General features: G+C 40.2%; 2 protein-coding genes across 2 annotated transcripts; both read left to right on the forward strand.

Moving 5' to 3' along the window:
* The first annotated feature begins 3,285 nt into the window (after nt 1–3,285).
* LOC128117256 (myelin transcription factor 1-like) lies at nt 3,286–4,769 on the forward strand. Its single transcript, XM_052749230.1, has 4 exons — nt 3,286–3,488; nt 3,615–3,684; nt 3,904–4,128; nt 4,743–4,769. The coding sequence occupies exons 1-4, from the start codon at nt 3,286–3,288 to the stop codon at nt 4,767–4,769; spliced, it is 525 nt and encodes a 174-aa protein (XP_052605190.1).
* A 9,503-nt stretch (nt 4,770–14,272) lies between these two features.
* LOC128117272 (myelin transcription factor 1-like) lies at nt 14,273–15,756 on the forward strand. Its single transcript, XM_052749231.1, has 4 exons — nt 14,273–14,475; nt 14,602–14,671; nt 14,891–15,115; nt 15,730–15,756. Exons 1-4 carry the CDS (start codon nt 14,273–14,275, stop codon nt 15,754–15,756), a joined length of 525 nt encoding a protein of 174 aa, XP_052605191.1.
* The last annotated feature ends 4,125 nt before the right edge of the window (nt 15,757–19,881 follow it).

Raw genomic sequence — 19,881 nt, forward strand, 5'->3', positions numbered from 1 at the left:
CTGGTTTCCTCCAGTACTTATCCTCAACACGAATTTACTCTGTCATCACAGGCCCAAAACAACAGGGCCAAAACCATGGACTGAAACTATAGGTCAAAATAAACCCTCAATCCTTATTAAATACTTATCTGGAGCATTATTGTACAGTAATACAAAGCTGACAGGCACATACCCATACCCACTGTGATAGAGACCTGTAGAGCACAGGAAATTGGCAAAACCAAGAAAACACAATGAATGTTATTTGTTTCTTGGCTCCAGTACCCCAGCATGGTTAATCACCCCATGGTTTACTTCAGTTAAGGGGTAAAAGCAGTATTTGTCATGTTACTGATTTTTTTTTCATTCCTGCCTGCTCTCAAAGGGAATTCATACGCATCTCCTGATGCCTGAATAGTCTTGGACTATGTCATGCTGGTTGTATGTTCTATATCTACAGAGAAACAGCACCTATGGAGATTACCAAACCAGTGTAGAGCTGACCCAAACCAAATGTCATAAATAATCTCAAGCTAAAGTACCCTGACATTGTGTTATATGCTTGCATATGTTGTGGAGTTGGACACAGACGGGCTTTACTTTGTCAATTGGAATGGCATCTGCAATATGCATCATTCTTTTTCACTGTTGATAGCATCATAGCGTGAACCCTTTCTTGAACCACTAAGAGAACTGTCTTCTTCAGGATGATACAGTGACTTTTGTGTCTATACAGCAATGTGATTACTATTCCCGAGGTCCACTGTTTTTCGCCCTAGAGACAATGTGCATGAACCCTCATTTACTTTCTTCACGATAGATGTTATGGCATAAGCAGTAGAACAGTGGTTCTCAACCTGTGGGTTGTGACCATCAGAAAACACCTGTTTCTAATGGGCTTAGGAAGTGGTACATGGCTCAGTAGCAACTTACCCTCATGAAGTAGCAACAGAAATAATTTTATGGTTGGAGGGGGGAGGGCAGCACTACATGAGACACACTGTATGAAAGGATCATAGCATCAGGAAGGTTGAGACCCACTGCACTAGGAGGTCAGTGACTCCATATTAATTCCTTTTCCCAGTTTTAATGGAAAGTAGTCTGGCCTTACAGGACATCCAAGTTGAATAAGCTGTTTGTGGTTGTTAGTGACTCCATCACATTTGACTTAATTCCATTCATCAAATGGAACAAGATAACTAAAACAGCAGTTTAAGTTTAACACTGTATAGCTGTGGCTCTTTACTCCTGTCCCAAACGTGAAACTGATATTTGGTGCTGTACCTTCATAATGCAGTGTGTAGCAACATCGTGTGTGGATGTGTGGTGGTGGAGAGGTGTGGACCAAACTGGCTTTCCTCACATAGTATTGCCATCTATGACATTTTAGAAAGTTCCTCATTCCTATGACGAATTCTTTTAAGGCACAAAATTTGAATTGCATGTTCCAGCTACCACCTGGCTATTTTGGTGCCCTCTTGGAAGTGGATCAGTAGGCAAAGGAAAGCATTACTCTACTGAAGGGACAAAAGGACCTTATGAAAATGCACAATTAGAGTTACTGCCACACAATCAGAAAGGGGGAGAAACCAAGAGATTTCAGAGAGATTTTAGTATTTTGTTTCTAGAAATAATGATAATTAGGAAGTTATAACACCACACATTGACAAGGGGAAGAGAAAGAAAAGTTCAGACAAGGAGGATAATGAATAAATATCATGACTTTCATGGGACTGTCTATTAACCCTCATGCATAGTCGTTGCAGTGAACATGACTTAGAGTGATGGGCACAAGGACACCAAGCAGGTCACTGTGTTGTCCTAATACAGTAGTTATCTCTTTGGTCATTCTGTTTCCTGGTCCATGTTGCTCAAACCCTACAGAAATAAAAATTAGGTCATACAGCAGAGTAAGAAGTATGACCACTTAAGGCTGTGGTTCTCAACCTGTGGGTCACGATCATTTTGGTAGAATGTCTCTTTCACAGGGGCCAACTAAGATCATCAGAAAACACAGATATTCATATTGAGATTCATAACAGCAGCACAATTACTGTTACGGAGTAGAAGCGAAAATATTTTTGTCATTGGGACATGACCACAATTTGAGAAACTGTATTAAAGGCTCACATAGTTAGGAAGGTTGAGAACCACTGATTTGAGGTCAATGGGATAGTGGCACAAGATAATTATAGGAAAAAAAAAACTAAAAGAGAATAATGAAATAGAAATTCTTCGTTTTGTTAGGTAATCCTAGGAAGACTGTCTTTTTCACTTAACATGCTTTTCCTCTTTTTTTAAAAATACATTTATGGGAGGATCGATGTGATTTGGGCAGTGAGAATTAAACACTTTCCAAGTCCTGTTTAATTGTTTTTCACTTTCAACCCTTTGTTCTGACTGTAACCATTTCAACTGTTTACTATTTGGCTTTCTCTCTCTCTTTCTTTTTTACTACTGCTGAAACCTGAGCTATACAATCATTGGGTTTTAAAGTCTTTTAGATCTTCATTTTATATGTGTATTGGTGCTATTTCTTGCGTGTATGTTTGTACATCATGTGTGTACAATGTCCAAGGACACCTGAAGACACCAGATGCCCTGGAACTGGAGTTACAAAGGTTGCTAACTACCATGTCGGTGTTGGGAATTAAACCTGGATCCTGTGGAAGAGCAATAAGTGCTCTTCTGAGCCATCTCTCCTGCCCCTCTAGAGCAGTTTTATAACTCTGTCTATACTGGCATAACCCCACGTCAAACAGAAGCCAGTGCAGCCGAGCTCATTCATTTTGATACACTATCATTTTACTGACAATGTGATATTTAAAAGACAGGGTTCCTATCACCTTAAAAGGTATCCCAAAACAGTAAGGCCTCAGGGAAAAAGGTGTGATTCTGAGCAGTCCCCAGAATTTAAGGACCTTTAAGGCTCATTGGACACAATACACGTCAATCACTATGTCTCAGCAAATGAGCTTACAGCTCTGGTGACGTGTGAGAGGGGCCATTATTACTCCTCAAGGCTCCGCCCCCTCATACTCGGTTCTCAGCCTTCAGGGGCTGGCCTCAGCAGGAGGCTCCTCCCTGGTGCTGTCTAGCCCTTCTTGTACAGTACTGTACAAGTAGCAGCTCCATCTGCTCACTAGTGGAAAACCTACCCTGCTGCTCTCACTGCCTCCAAGGAGGTACTTGAGGCCAACAGCCTCTCTCTACTTCGTGGTAGTCACCTTAACAACGCCTCATCGCCACCAACACCTTCAAAGCTCGAAGCTTCAGTAAGATCTTCACTGGCAGGAAATTTTTGCCATGTCTGTTGTTGCAGAGCGGGACCGTGGATTACCTGACCAAGAGCAAGAAGGTGGTAGGATGGATCACGTCCCTGGACAAAGTGGCTTCCATGTGCTGCCAATCCATGAGGCTGTTGATGACATCGATGGAACCACAGGATTTCTGCGTTCACAGGCAGACTCATGCGCCATTATGGGGGAAGAGCCGGGGCAGCAGGAGATATGGCCCGATACTGAGGAGATCCCCACTCATGTGGAAGAGGTCTGGCCTGATATCAAGGACATCTGGCCTGATGTCGAGGACATCTGGCATAAAGTCGAGGACATCTGCCCTGATGTCGAGGAAACCTGGCCTGATGTCGAGGACATCTGGCCTCATGTCGAGGAAGTCTGGCCTTGTATCAAGGACATCTGGCCTGTTGTAGAGGACATCTGGTCTGATGTCGAGGACATCTGGCCTGATGTCGAGGAACGCTGGCATTGCATTGAGGACATCTGGCCTGATGTCGAGGAACGCTGGCATTGCATTGAGGACATCTGGCCTGATGTCGAGGAACGCTGGCATTGCATTGAGGACATCTGGCCTGATGTCGAGGAACGCTGGCATTGCACTGAGGACATCTGGCCTGATATTGAGGACATCTGTCCTGTTCTCGAGGAAGCCTGGCCTGATGTTGAAGAGGACTTGTACGTCTGGAATAGCGACCAGGAGAAAGAAGTAGTTCAGGAGGAAGCTGAAGACGACCAGGACTACAATAATGAAGAAGAGGAGGAGGAGGACAATAAAGATGACAACTATGAATATGAGAAGAAAGGAGAAGATGAGGTTGAGGATCAGGGGAAGGAGATCATCCTGCATGCTGTGAGTTTACCTCTGGGGCTTTAGGTCCCTCTAGAGAAATTTCATTTTTTCTAATGCATCAATGCCCGTAACGTGTGTACACATGCTATTAATGACCACATTCTGCTTCACCCAAGGCATGACAAGTTCAGTTCTTGCAGGCCCACCTATTCAGGAGAGGGAAAGACCCTCCAAGAGGTCCAGACCCTGCCAAAGGAAGCATAGAATTGGGAGGGTGAGTGCCTAATAGAAGGAGCTCCCTCTAGGATGGCTGTCTTTTATAACACCTGAAAGGGGATTCCAAGGTATATTACACAGCTCAGAGGACCCTGAGGAGGACATGGTCTAGTAGAGTGAGTCCTTGACTAGCACTTCTGTAGTCTATCAGCTGCTGATCTTTGCAACAAAGGGACCAAGGCCACCAAGCATTAGCAAAGTTGCTTATTATCCAGCATCTGTTGGCATTGGTAGCTTATTTGCAGGCCATACACAAGAGTTTGAGTTTCAAGAAGAAAATATGTTCAATTTTTGGTTAAAAATACAGACAGATATAAGGAACAATATTTTCCTAAGATTGAAAATGTGGTTCATATCAATGTTTTACAATTGTTAATTATCTCTTATTCTTCCTACAGATTAAGGGCAAAGGAAGCCATGGATAACCATAGAATCAATGAATCGGTTCTTTTTGGATTTGAGATCATCTAACATCCATTAACACATGGAAAGATACCATCAGTGATCCTCATCTAATATTCCTCATCCAAATATATGCACTTAAACCTTCCCAAACTGTTTAAATATTCTCTAAATCAAAAATAAATAGAATTTGAAATGAATAAATGGGAGAGTCTTTTGTCAATAATACAAACTCAAGTTGATTTATGTCCATTTCCTTTTGTATGAGCCTACCAGTCATTGAAGCAGATTACTTTTAACTGTTTTCAGTCTTCCAATTCCACTCTCCATAAATTCCATTAGTAAGTTTAACCCACTTATGAAAAAGAAAACAGACATGGAGGTCTAGCATAGTCTGAACTTTAGTCACAGAAACTGACAAGTGACCCAGGTTGTCTGCAAGCAAGTTGGGCCACTTGAACACATGGGACAACAACAGTCTCATCAGCACCTGGGAATTGGTGAGCAAGGCCAACTCCTTAGCTCCATTCAAGAAGTATTTGATAGTAAATTCTCAAAGTGATCTGGCACAGCTTCTGAAGACCTTTAGTTTATCCTTCATGTCAATGTCGTGTGAGAACTGCTGATGTAGAGTACTGCTTCACTGTGATTGGACCAAGGTTATATCACGGAATTGAGACCCTTTAAAATAAATTGAATAAAACAATAAGTACTTGATGCTGGATACATCTAGGCATGGTACATGGAAATACTATAATTCTCAAAGGCCTAAGACACAGAGAAAGACCTAAAAAGCCAAATATTGGATAGTGTAGTGGAGAAAAATATAGACAGGAAAAAGCTAATTTCTGGATACATTACAATGTGCATATTAAATTTAAAAATGTAAAGCAAAAACTACAAGTACATATAGAGTAAAGTGAATATGTGTGAGGCATGCTTATGTAGCATGCAGAGAAATTTCTATGGGAACGAAAATATCTATTTAGGATTACTAGTTATATTTTTAAGAAAAAGGAAGTATTTAATTGTATAGAAGTACATGGTTGACTTCAACAGCATCACAGTACATCACTTAGGTTAGCTCAAGGGTGTATACATGAAGTTCTCACTATAACTTTGTGCAGACTAACAGTGTTTCTTGAAGAAAAATGAAAAATAGGAATGGTAAACTTACAAAAAATGTTCAACAACTGGAATCTCCTTAAGGAAAAAAAAGTAGTTGGATGTAACCAGATGAGGGATCAGAGGAGAAAGGACATGATTTTGAGGGTAGAAAGCTATGTTGTACAGGTATTTCAAGCTTCATAGGTACTCCTTTGCCTTAACACCTTCTGTTGTATTCTATGGGAACACATCTCATCTTACAACATGAAGTAGCACTATTCCCATGTGTACCTATATCCTACTCTAGTGGTCAACTTTCTAAATTATTAGGAACTTTTAAAAGTTTGACTTGTGCATCTTTCATAAAGCACCCACCATTGTATTTTTCCACTTGGTAGATACTTGATAAACATTTCTTACAAAAAAATAGCCGACAGTGCACACAGAATTCCATTTTGGTCACTGGTATTGACATTTAAAAACACATTACCAGTGATGAGATAATAAGACTAAGACACAACAGAGAAAGGAATTCATTATACTATTATATAGCAGAAAAAGGTAGCTATAGTCTAAAATAACTTTTTACATATTTAAAAAAAATACTAGAGAAGAAAAGATTTAAGGATCCCAGCACAGAAATCCTAAGGTTTGGTAAGATAGTGTGAAATACCTTGATTTCATCATGAAACATTATATTTAATTTCCTGTGCCAAAATACCACACGATACTCCACAAATATAGGCAACTAAATAATCATTAGAACTTAACTAAAGATAATATAATCTACATAGTACATATTATCAGGAATTTGACATATTTATGGCAGGCACATGGCACAGAGACACATTATAAGCCCTTTGTCACATTCATATTGAGTGGAGAGTCCAAATAGGCATTTAACTTAATGTCACTGAGGAGATTTCCTTGATAATAATTGGTTAGTTTTGGAATTTCTGCTCATATAACTTAAGACTTCATTACAAATCTTCTGTGAATTATATTGACGTTCTTTCCACTCTACAGGAAGGATAGCCACAAATCTGTGGTGATGTTGTACTTGTGCTCTAACAAATAAAGCTTGCCTGCAGATCAGAGGATAAAGCCAGTGACCATATTAAATATAGGGGTCAGAAAGTGGTAGCACACACCTTTAATCCTAGCATTTGGGAGGCAGAGATTCATCTGGATCTCTGAGTTCAAGGCCACACTGGGAACAGAGACAGATATGGTGGCACACACCTTTAATTCCAACACTAGTTCACCATAAAGGTATGGAGGTCTCTACAGACAGAGAAGAAGTGATAGAGCTGCAAACTATGAAGTGCTGTACCTGGGTGGAGAGAGGAAAGAAGATGAGAGGGCACAGAATGGTATATAGGCATGAGTATTCAGGAAGGATCTCTCTATTGGGCTGAGGATTTCCTAGTGGTAAGAAGTTGTGGCTGGCTTGATCTATCCCTCTGATCTCTCAGCTCTCATCCAAATATCTGACTCTGGGTTGTTGTTGTTGTTTTTTTTGTTTTTTTTTTTTTTAGTTCATAAGACCATTTAACAATTCGTGTTAAACAAATCTCTTGGCCTCTTCTGAGAATACTTAGGGAACAGAACTTAGTTTAGAAAACCAAATATTTTTTTCAAGTTTATCTTTTGGTAATTTCATAAATGTATACAATGTCTTTCAATTATATCTACACTCCACTCTTCACGACCACCTTCTTACAGGGTCCTCAACATGCCTCTCCTAACCTCATGTCCTCTATTTTTATATTCAGCAGAGTCATGATTGTGGGGACATTTACTGGAGCTTGGGAAACCTATCACAAGCCACACCCTAAAGAAACCAATTGCCCCTCCCCTAACAGTCATCAACTGCCAATAGCTCTTCAGCTAGAGGTGGGGAACGGATGAGGCCTTTCACCATCCCTGCTGGAATGTCCACTGTCTTAATTCTGTGCCTGTCTTAGGAAGGCAACCACAGCTGCTGTGGGTTGATGAATGCAATGGCTTTGTCATGTCTAGAAGACACTATTTTGCAGCAGTCCTCCTAAACTCTAGCTCTTACAATCTTTCTGCCCCCTCTTACATAATATCCTCTGGACCTTGGGTCGGGAGAGAATGGGATATAAATCTCCTATTTAGGGCTGACCACTCCGTAGTCACTGCTTCTCTGAACTTTGTCCTCTTGGGAGTCTCTGTGTTATTCTCCATCCACCACAAAAGGGAGCTTCTCTGATGCATGGTAAGAATTATACTGATATGTGGGTGTAATGATTAGTATTTAGAAGGTGATTTGATATTATGCCTATTTAGCATAGTGAGAGCAGTAGGTTTCCCCCAGGGCCTGTGACTTCCCCAGTCATGGATTCTTGGCCAGGCATCAGTCCCTCTGTGAAATGGGTATAATTCCAATTACAAAGCCATGGTTTACAACCATAACATTCCTGGCACTTTTGCACCAATGAACTTATCTAGTTAGGTCAGTCATTACGGTGGCCCACAGAATCACAGTTGAGTAAGATTGCTGATAACTTTTTCCCCCTACTAGCCTTCATAGTACCTTCTAGCACTATGTAAGCTAGCCAACTGGAAGGAATCTTCCAGGTCACTATCCCTTGGGTTTGTTTTGATTTGTTTTCATGTCCTATGACCGAATTGTGTGATGTCTTCGATGGTGGGGACTGACTGTTAAGTTCTGTGGATGACCAAATGAAATGACAACAACCTGAATTGACCCAGGAGTCTCTGGGATGCCTATGACCATAACTTGTAGGGTTTCTCTCACACTTGGCACTAGGCTTTTTGTTTGATACCCTATGGATTCTCAGAGCTGCGTTATTCCCATACATAGGGCAACTTCAATTTAAACCCTTTTGAGCATACATACATAAGGAAGCTTTTAAAATAATAGGTTTCTATGTAGCCTACCCAGCATTCTTGGAGATAGCTCTCCCTCCTGCTATGCCAGTATGTACCCTAGTCTTCCATCCATCATCTCCCAACTTAAACCTTCCCCATTATTCTCTTTTCTCCCTTCATATGTATGTACTCTATCATCCCATGTTTTAATCTCTTTCTCATACCATCCCATGGCCTCCGCTTATAGTTTCATGGCCTCTACAGGTACTCCAAGTTAAACACACAAATCTGAAACTTTGCTGCTAGGATCCACATATGAGCGACAACATATAGAATTTGTTCTTATTGGGCCTGGCTTACCCATATTTTTTCCATTTTCTTCCCTTAACCCGGAAATTTCATAGTTTCATTTTTTATCTACAGATCAATAAAATTTCTTTGTATGTAGGTACCACATTTTCAATATCCACTCATATACTGATGGATATTTAGGCTGTTTCCATTGCTTGGATATTGTGAATAAAGCAGCCATTAACATTGATGAGCAAGTATCTCTGTTGCAGGATATAGAGTCTTTTGATATATGCCCAAGAACACTAGAGTTTGTCTATACATTGAATCTCTTTTTAGAAATCCACACTGATTTCCATCATGTCTCCATCATTTTACATACCCACTAACAGAGAACAAGGGCTGTTCTTTCCCCCACAGCCTCACCAGCATTTGTTGTCATTTTATTTTTAAACATTTAAGACATTCTAACTGAAGTTAGAAAAGCAAAAAAAAAAAAATTAATTTATGTTTCCCTGATTCCTAAGATGTTGAACATGTTTTACGATATTTTTAACATTATTATATATATATATTCCTTTGATAATACTGTTAAGAGCTAAAGCCCAATATTTGACTCAGTGGTTTCCTTGAAGCTTTGTTTTTGACTTTGTTTATTCTGTTTATTAATTCTCTAACAGATGTCTGCAAAATAAAAAAAAAACACACACTAAGATAATTAAGAGTCTAGGAGAAAAGTCAGAAGGGAAATTTGAAAACATTTTAATATACATGAAAACAAAACATGATATACACAAATGTAGCAATTGTACGTTAAGTGGTGTTTAAATTAATGATCATCACTGCAAGTGCGTCTGTTAAAGATAGACTTCTGCACAATTATTGAACCTTCCATTTTAAGATACTAAAAATATTTAAAGAAAGTTCAAACTAAAACAAGAATAAGTAAAGTATAGTTAATCAAAATACAGTATAAGCGTGGGCATAGCTTAATCTGAAAAGGATTTGCTTTGAAAAGTCTTAGACTCTCAGTTTGATCCTGAGAACTCACATAAAAAAATACCAGATGTATGGCTTGTGCTTGTAATCGAGGGTTCACGGATCAGCCATTCTAGCCTATTCACCTGATTGGAGGCAAGTAAGAGACCTTGTCTCAGAAAACTTGCTTGATCTCTGGGATATATATGCATGATCACACAAAGGGACTGGGACACACACACACACACACACACACACACACACACACACACACACACACACACACACACACACACACACACACATTTGCAAATAAATTTTAAAAATCAAGTATCTAATAACAAAGGAAAAATCAATATAACCAAAGAATTAATATTGAAACGAATCATTGATAAATCCATAAGAAGTAGAATGAATACAGCAATGAGGGAGATAAATGGAAGGAACAGAGAAGGAGAGAGAGGGGGAATGGAGAGGGAGAGAGAGAGAAAGAGAAAGAAAAATGGACTGTTAGAGTTATTAAAAGAGTATTATCATCCTGTTTAACCAAAACCTGAAAGATCTGTCATCAAATTTAGGAGGCAGTTTAGTATGTGGTGACACCGATCTATATTCTTTCACTTGATTTTGGTTGTTGGTTATAGTTCATTACAAATCACAGTGATAATGATTGGTTGGTAGAACTTAGGAAGGCAATAGAGGTCTACGTAAGCAGCAATGGGAGACATTGTGCACCATTAAAAATGCTACCATTGTGCTCTAGTCACAATGGCCATTTACACATGCAGACATGTTTGGCTATAGATAGATAAAGGGAGAAGAAATGGTTACCAGAGTAGTTCAAAGAGACTATGTAAATAAGGTGGAGACTAAATAGGTAGGGTTTAGATCTTTACTGGAATTCTGTAGAACATTATTGGTTGTAGCCTATAGTAAGGAATTTAAATCACTAGGCATATGCCTCTTACACTTTACCACTTTGCTTCTTGGCCAAACTAAGGGGAACCTGGTTTCCTCCAGTACTTATCCTCAACACGAATTTACTCTGTCATCACAGGCCCAAAACAACAGGGCCAAAACCATGGACTGAAACTATAGGTCAAAATAAACCCTCAATCCTTATTAAATACTTATCTGGAGCATTATTGTACAGTAATACAAAGCTGACAGGCACATACCCATACCCACTGTGATAGAGACCTGTAGAGCACAGGAAATTGGCAAAACCAAGAAAACACAATGAATGTTATTTGTTTCTTGGCTCCAGTACCCCAGCATGGTTAATCACCCCATGGTTTACTTCAGTTAAGGGGTAAAAGCAGTATTTGTCATGTTACTGATTTTTTTTTCATTCCTGCCTGCTCTCAAAGGGAATTCATACGCATCTCCTGATGCCTGAATAGTCTTGGACTATGTCATGCTGGTTGTATGTTCTATATCTACAGAGAAACAGCACCTATGGAGATTACCAAACCAGTGTAGAGCTGACCCAAACCAAATGTCATAAATAATCTCAAGCTAAAGTACCCTGACATTGTGTTATATGCTTGCATATGTTGTGGAGTTGGACACAGACGGGCTTTACTTTGTCAATTGGAATGGCATCTGCAATATGCATCATTCTTTTTCACTGTTGATAGCATCATAGCGTGAACCCTTTCTTGAACCACTAAGAGAACTGTCTTCTTCAGGATGATACAGTGACTTTTGTGTCTATACAGCAATGTGATTACTATTCCCGAGGTCCACTGTTTTTCGCCCTAGAGACAATGTGCATGAACCCTCATTTACTTTCTTCACGATAGATGTTATGGCATAAGCAGTAGAACAGTGGTTCTCAACCTGTGGGTTGTGACCATCAGAAAACACCTGTTTCTAATGGGCTTAGGAAGTGGTACATGGCTCAGTAGCAACTTACCCTCATGAAGTAGCAACAGAAATAATTTTATGGTTGGAGGGGGGAGGGCAGCACTACATGAGACACACTGTATGAAAGGATCATAGCATCAGGAAGGTTGAGACCCACTGCACTAGGAGGTCAGTGACTCCATATTAATTCCTTTTCCCAGTTTTAATGGAAAGTAGTCTGGCCTTACAGGACATCCAAGTTGAATAAGCTGTTTGTGGTTGTTAGTGACTCCATCACATTTGACTTAATTCCATTCATCAAATGGAACAAGATAACTAAAACAGCAGTTTAAGTTTAACACTGTATAGCTGTGGCTCTTTACTCCTGTCCCAAACGTGAAACTGATATTTGGTGCTGTACCTTCATAATGCAGTGTGTAGCAACATCGTGTGTGGATGTGTGGTGGTGGAGAGGTGTGGACCAAACTGGCTTTCCTCACATAGTATTGCCATCTATGACATTTTAGAAAGTTCCTCATTCCTATGACGAATTCTTTTAAGGCACAAAATTTGAATTGCATGTTCCAGCTACCACCTGGCTATTTTGGTGCCCTCTTGGAAGTGGATCAGTAGGCAAAGGAAAGCATTACTCTACTGAAGGGACAAAAGGACCTTATGAAAATGCACAATTAGAGTTACTGCCACACAATCAGAAAGGGGGAGAAACCAAGAGATTTCAGAGAGATTTTAGTATTTTGTTTCTAGAAATAATGATAATTAGGAAGTTATAACACCACACATTGACAAGGGGAAGAGAAAGAAAAGTTCAGACAAGGAGGATAATGAATAAATATCATGACTTTCATGGGACTGTCTATTAACCCTCATGCATAGTCGTTGCAGTGAACATGACTTAGAGTGATGGGCACAAGGACACCAAGCAGGTCACTGTGTTGTCCTAATACAGTAGTTATCTCTTTGGTCATTCTGTTTCCTGGTCCATGTTGCTCAAACCCTACAGAAATAAAAATTAGGTCATACAGCAGAGTAAGAAGTATGACCACTTAAGGCTGTGGTTCTCAACCTGTGGGTCACGATCATTTTGGTAGAATGTCTCTTTCACAGGGGCCAACTAAGATCATCAGAAAACACAGATATTCATATTGAGATTCATAACAGCAGCACAATTACTGTTACGGAGTAGAAGCGAAAATATTTTTGTCATTGGGACATGACCACAATTTGAGAAACTGTATTAAAGGCTCACATAGTTAGGAAGGTTGAGAACCACTGATTTGAGGTCAATGGGATAGTGGCACAAGATAATTATAGGAAAAAAAAAACTAAAAGAGAATAATGAAATAGAAATTCTTCGTTTTGTTAGGTAATCCTAGGAAGACTGTCTTTTTCACTTAACATGCTTTTCCTCTTTTTTTAAAAATACATTTATGGGAGGATCGATGTGATTTGGGCAGTGAGAATTAAACACTTTCCAAGTCCTGTTTAATTGTTTTTCACTTTCAACCCTTTGTTCTGACTGTAACCATTTCAACTGTTTACTATTTGGCTTTCTCTCTCTCTTTCTTTTTTACTACTGCTGAAACCTGAGCTATACAATCATTGGGTTTTAAAGTCTTTTAGATCTTCATTTTATATGTGTATTGGTGCTATTTCTTGCGTGTATGTTTGTACATCATGTGTGTACAATGTCCAAGGACACCTGAAGACACCAGATGCCCTGGAACTGGAGTTACAAAGGTTGCTAACTACCATGTCGGTGTTGGGAATTAAACCTGGATCCTGTGGAAGAGCAATAAGTGCTCTTCTGAGCCATCTCTCCTGCCCCTCTAGAGCAGTTTTATAACTCTGTCTATACTGGCATAACCCCACGTCAAACAGAAGCCAGTGCAGCCGAGCTCATTCATTTTGATACACTATCATTTTACTGACAATGTGATATTTAAAAGACAGGGTTCCTATCACCTTAAAAGGTATCCCAAAACAGTAAGGCCTCAGGGAAAAAGGTGTGATTCTGAGCAGTCCCCAGAATTTAAGGACCTTTAAGGCTCATTGGACACAATACACGTCAATCACTATGTCTCAGCAAATGAGCTTACAGCTCTGGTGACGTGTGAGAGGGGCCATTATTACTCCTCAAGGCTCCGCCCCCTCATACTCGGTTCTCAGCCTTCAGGGGCTGGCCTCAGCAGGAGGCTCCTCCCTGGTGCTGTCTAGCCCTTCTTGTACAGTACTGTACAAGTAGCAGCTCCATCTGCTCACTAGTGGAAAACCTACCCTGCTGCTCTCACTGCCTCCAAGGAGGTACTTGAGGCCAACAGCCTCTCTCTACTTCGTGGTAGTCACCTTAACAACGCCTCATCGCCACCAACACCTTCAAAGCTCGAAGCTTCAGTAAGATCTTCACTGGCAGGAAATTTTTGCCATGTCTGTTGTTGCAGAGCGGGACCGTGGATTACCTGACCAAGAGCAAGAAGGTGGTAGGATGGATCACGTCGCTGGACAAAGTGGCTTCCATGTGCTGCCAATCCATGAGGCTGTTGATGACATCGATGGAACCACAGGATTTCTGCGTTCACAGGCAGACTCATGCGCCATTATGGGGGAAGAGCCGGGGCAGCAGGAGATATGGCCCGATACTGAGGAGATCCCCACTCATGTGGAAGAGGTCTGGCCTGATATCAAGGACATCTGGCCTGATGTCGAGGACATCTGGCATAAAGTCGAGGACATCTGCCCTGATGTCGAGGAAACCTGGCCTGATGTCGAGGACATCTGGCCTCATGTCGAGGAAGTCTGGCCTTGTATCAAGGACATCTGGCCTGTTGTAGAGGACATCTGGTCTGATGTCGAGGACATCTGGCCTGATGTCGAGGAACGCTGGCATTGCATTGAGGACATCTGGCCTGATGTCGAGGAACGCTGGCATTGCATTGAGGACATCTGGCCTGATGTCGAGGAACGCTGGCATTGCATTGAGGACATCTGGCCTGATGTCGAGGAACGCTGGCATTGCACTGAGGACATCTGGCCTGATATTGAGGACATCTGTCCTGTTCTCGAGGAAGCCTGGCCTGATGTTGAAGAGGACTTGTACGTCTGGAATAGCGACCAGGAGAAAGAAGTAGTTCAGGAGGAAGCTGAAGACGACCAGGACTACAATAATGAAGAAGAGGAGGAGGAGGACAATAAAGATGACAACTATGAATATGAGAAGAAAGGAGAAGATGAGGTTGAGGATCAGGGGAAGGAGATCATCCTGCATGCTGTGAGTTTACCTCTGGGGCTTTAGGTCCCTCTAGAGAAATTTCATTTTTTCTAATGCATCAATGCCCGTAACGTGTGTACACATGCTATTAATGACCACATTCTGCTTCACCCAAGGCATGACAAGTTCAGTTCTTGCAGGCCCACCTATTCAGGAGAGGGAAAGACCCTCCAAGAGGTCCAGACCCTGCCAAAGGAAGCATAGAATTGGGAGGGTGAGTGCCTAATAGAAGGAGCTCCCTCTAGGATGGCTGTCTTTTATAACACCTGAAAGGGGATTCCAAGGTATATTACACAGCTCAGAGGACCCTGAGGAGGACATGGTCTAGTAGAGTGAGTCCTTGACTAGCACTTCTGTAGTCTATCAGCTGCTGATCTTTGCAACAAAGGGACCAAGGCCACCAAGCATTAGCAAAGTTGCTTATTATCCAGCATCTGTTGGCATTGGTAGCTTATTTGCAGGCCATACACAAGAGTTTGAGTTTCAAGAAGAAAATATGTTCAATTTTTGGTTAAAAATACAGACAGATATAAGGAACAATATTTTCCTAAGATTGAAAATGTGGTTCATATCAATGTTTTACAATTGTTAATTATCTCTTATTCTTCCTACAGATTAAGGGCAAAGGAAGCCATGGATAACCATAGAATCAATGAATCGGTTCTTTTTGGATTTGAGATCATCTAACATCCATTAACACATGGAAAGATACCATCAGTGATCCTCATCTAATATTCCTCATCCAAATATATGCACTTAAACCTTCCCAAACTGTTTAAATATTCTCTAAATCAAAAATAAATAGAATTTGAAATGAATAAATGGGAGAGTCTTTTGTCAATAATACAAACTCAAGTTGATTTATGTCCATTTCCTTTTGTATGAGCCTACCAGTCATTGAAGCAGATTACTTTTAACTGTTTTCAGTCTTCCAATTCCACTCTCCATAAATTCCATTAGTAAGTTTAACCCACTTATGAAAAAGAAAACAGACATGGAGGTCTAGCATAGTCTGAACTTTAGTCACAGAAACTGACAAGTGACCCAGGTTGTCTGCAAGCAAGTTGGGCCACTTGAACACATGGGACAACAACAGTCTCATCAGCACCTGGGAATTGGTGAGCAAGGCCAACTCCTTAGCTCCATTCAAGAAGTATTTGATAGTAAATTCTCAAAGTGATCTGGCACAGCTTCTGAAGACCTTTAGTTTATCCTTCATGTCAATGTCGTGTGAGAACTGCTGATGTAGAGTACTGCTTCACTGTGATTGGACCAAGGTTATATCACGGAATTGAGACCCTTTAAAATAAATTGAATAAAACAATAAGTACTTGATGCTGGATACATCTAGGCATGGTACATGGAAATACTATAATTCTCAAAGGCCTAAGACACAGAGAAAGACCTAAAAAGCCAAATATTGGATAGTGTAGTGGAGAAAAATATAGACAGGAAAAAGCTAATTTCTGGATACATTACAATGTGCATATTAAATTTAAAAATGTAAAGCAAAAACTACAAGTACATATAGAGTAAAGTGAATATGTGTGAGGCATGCTTATGTAGCATGCAGAGAAATTTCTATGGGAACGAAAATATCTATTTAGGATTACTAGTTATATTTTTAAGAAAAAGGAAGTATTTAATTGTATAGAAGTACATGGTTGACTTCAACAGCATCACAGTACATCACTTAGGTTAGCTCAAGGGTGTATACATGAAGTTCTCACTATAACTTTGTGCAGACTAACAGTGTTTCTTGAAGAAAAATGAAAAATAGGAATGGTAAACTTACAAAAAATGTTCAACAACTGGAATCTCCTTAAGGAAAAAAAAGTAGTTGGATGTAACCAGATGAGGGATCAGAGGAGAAAGGACATGATTTTGAGGGTAGAAAGCTATGTTGTACAGGTATTTCAAGCTTCATAGGTACTCCTTTGCCTTAACACCTTCTGTTGTATTCTATGGGAACACATCTCATCTTACAACATGAAGTAGCACTATTCCCATGTGTACCTATATCCTACTCTAGTGGTCAACTTTCTAAATTATTAGGAACTTTTAAAAGTTTGACTTGTGCATCTTTCATAAAGCACCCACCATTGTATTTTTCCACTTGGTAGATACTTGATAAACATTTCTTACAAAAAAATAGCCGACAGTGCACACAGAATTCCATTTTGGTCACTGGTATTGACATTTAAAAACACATTACCAGTGATGAGATAATAAGACTAAGACACAACAGAGAAAGGAATTCATTATACTATTATATAGCAGAAAAAGGTAGCTATAGTCTAAAATAACTTTTTACATATTTAAAAAAAATACTAGAGAAGAAAAGATTTAAGGATCCCAGCACAGAAATCCTAAGGTTTGGTAAGATAGTGTGAAATACCTTGATTTCATCATGAAACATTATATTTAATTTCCTGTGCCAAAATACCACACGATACTCCACAAATATAGGCAACTAAATAATCATTAGAACTTAACTAAAGATAATATAATCTACATAGTACATATTATCAGGAATTTGACATATTTATGGCAGGCACATGGCACAGAGACACATTATAAGCCCTTTGTCACATTCATATTGAGTGGAGAGTCCAAATAGGCATTTAACTTAATGTCACTGAGGAGATTTCCTTGATAATAATTGGTTAGTTTTGGAATTTCTGCTCATATAACTTAAGACTTCATTACAAATCTTCTGTGAATTATATTGACGTTCTTTCCACTCTACAGGAAGGATAGCCACAAATCTGTGGTGATGTTGTACTTGTGCTCTAACAAATAAAGCTTGCCTGCAGATCAGAGGATAAAGCCAGTGACCATATTAAATATAGGGGTCAGAAAGTGGTAGCACACACCTTTAATCCTAGCATTTGGGAGGCAGAGATTCATCTGGATCTCTGAGTTCAAGGCCACACTGGGAACAGAGACAGATATGGTGGCACACACCTTTAATTCCAACACTAGTTCACCATAAAGGTATGGAGGTCTCTACAGACAGAGAAGAAGTGATAGAGCTGCAAACTATGAAGTGCTGTACCTGGGTGGAGAGAGGAAAGAAGATGAGAGGGCACAGAATGGTATATAGGCATGAGTATTCAGGAAGGATCTCTCTATTGGGCTGAGGATTTCCTAGTGGTAAGAAGTTGTGGCTGGCTTGATCTATCCCTCTGATCTCTCAGCTCTCATCCAAATATCTGACTCTGGGTTGTTGTTGTTGTTTTTTTTTTTTTTTTTTTTAGTTCATAAGACCATTTAACAATTCGTGTTAAACAAATCTCTTGGCCTCTTCTGAGAATACTTAGGGAACAGAACTTAGTTTAGAAAACCAAATATTTTTTTCAAGTTTATCTTTTGGTAATTTCATAAATGTATACAATGTCTTTCAATTATATCTACACTCCACTCTTCACGACCACCTTCTTACAGGGTCCTCAACATGCCTCTCCTAACCTCATGTCCTCTATTTTTATATTCAGCAGAGTCATGATTGTGGGGACATTTACTGGAGCTTGGGAAACCTATCACAAGCCACACCCTAAAGAAACCAATTGCCCCTCCCCTAACAGTCATCAACTGCCAATAGCTCTTCAGCTAGAGGTGGGGAACGGATGAGGCCTTTCACCATCCCTGCTGGAATGTCCACTGTCTTAATTCTGTGCCTGTCTTAGGAAGGCAACCACAGCTGCTGTGGGTTGATGAATGCAATGGCTTTGTCATGTCTAGAAGACACTATTTTGCAGCAGTCCTCCTAAACTCTAGCTCTTACAATCTTTCTGCCCCCTCTTACATAATATCCTCTGGACCTTGGGTCGGGAGAGAATGGGATATAAATCTCCTATTTAGGGCTGACCACTCCGTAGTCACTGCTTCTCTGAACTTTGTCCTCTTGGGAGTCTCTGTGTTATTCTCCATCCACCACAAAAGGGAGCTTCTCTGATGCATGGTAAGAATTATACTGATATGTGGGTGTAATGATTAGTATTTAGAAGGTGATTTGATATTATGCCTATTTAGCATAGTGAGAGCAGTAGGTTTCCCCCAGGGCCTGTGACTTCCCCAGTCATGGATTCTTGGCCAGGCATCAGTCCCTCTGTGAAATGGGTATAATTCCAATTACAAAGCCATGGTTTACAACCATAACATTCCTGGCACTTTTGCACCAATGAACTTATCTAGTTAGGTCAGTCATTACGGTGGCCCACAGAATCACAGTTGAGTAAGATTGCTGATAACTTTTTCCCCCTACTAGCCTTCATAGTACCTTCTAGCACTATGTAAGCTAGCCAACTGGAAGGAATCTTCCAGGTCACTATCCCTTGGGTTTGTTTTGATTTGTTTTCATGTCCTATGACCGAATTGTGTGATGTCTTCGATGGTGGGGACTGACTGTTAAGTTCTGTGGATGACCAAATGAAATGACAACAACCTGAATTGACCCAGGAGTCTCTGGGATGCCTATGACCATAACTTGTAGGGTTTCTCTCACACTTGGCACTAGGCTTTTTGTTTGATACCCTATGGATTCTCAGAGCTGCGTTATTCCCATACATAGGGCAACTTCAATTTAAACCCTTTTGAGCATACATACATAAGGAAGCTTTTAAAATAATAGGTTTCTATGTAGCCTACCCAGCATTCTTGGAGATAGCTCTCCCTCCTGCTATGCCAGTATGTACCCTAGTCTTCCATCCATCATCTCCCAACTTAAACCTTCCCCATTATTCTCTTTTCTCCCTTCATATGTA

This window comes from Peromyscus californicus, unplaced genomic scaffold (assembly GCF_007827085.1).
Source record: "Peromyscus californicus insignis strain IS unplaced genomic scaffold, ASM782708v3 Scaffold_10__1_contigs__length_136768540, whole genome shotgun sequence".
In the NCBI taxonomy this organism is placed as follows: Eukaryota; Metazoa; Chordata; class Mammalia; order Rodentia; family Cricetidae; genus Peromyscus; species Peromyscus californicus.

Bases quoted from the DNA above. Each gene is read 5' to 3' on its own strand.
- LOC128117256 (XM_052749230.1), top strand. From the start codon at position 3,286: ATGTCTGTTGTTGCAGAGCGGGACCGTGGATTACCTGACCAAGAGCAA. The intron at 3,685-3,903 runs GTTGTAGAGGAC...CCTGATATTGAG, and splicing joins GTATCAAGGACATCTGGCCT to GACATCTGTCCTGTTCTCGA. The intron at 4,129-4,742 runs GTGAGTTTACCT...TTCTTCCTACAG, and splicing joins AGGAGATCATCCTGCATGCT to ATTAAGGGCAAAGGAAGCCA.
- LOC128117272 (XM_052749231.1), top strand. From the start codon at position 14,273: ATGTCTGTTGTTGCAGAGCGGGACCGTGGATTACCTGACCAAGAGCAA. The intron at 14,476-14,601 runs ATGGCCCGATAC...TGTCGAGGAAAC, and splicing joins GAGCCGGGGCAGCAGGAGAT to CTGGCCTGATGTCGAGGACA. The intron at 14,672-14,890 runs GTTGTAGAGGAC...CCTGATATTGAG, and splicing joins GTATCAAGGACATCTGGCCT to GACATCTGTCCTGTTCTCGA.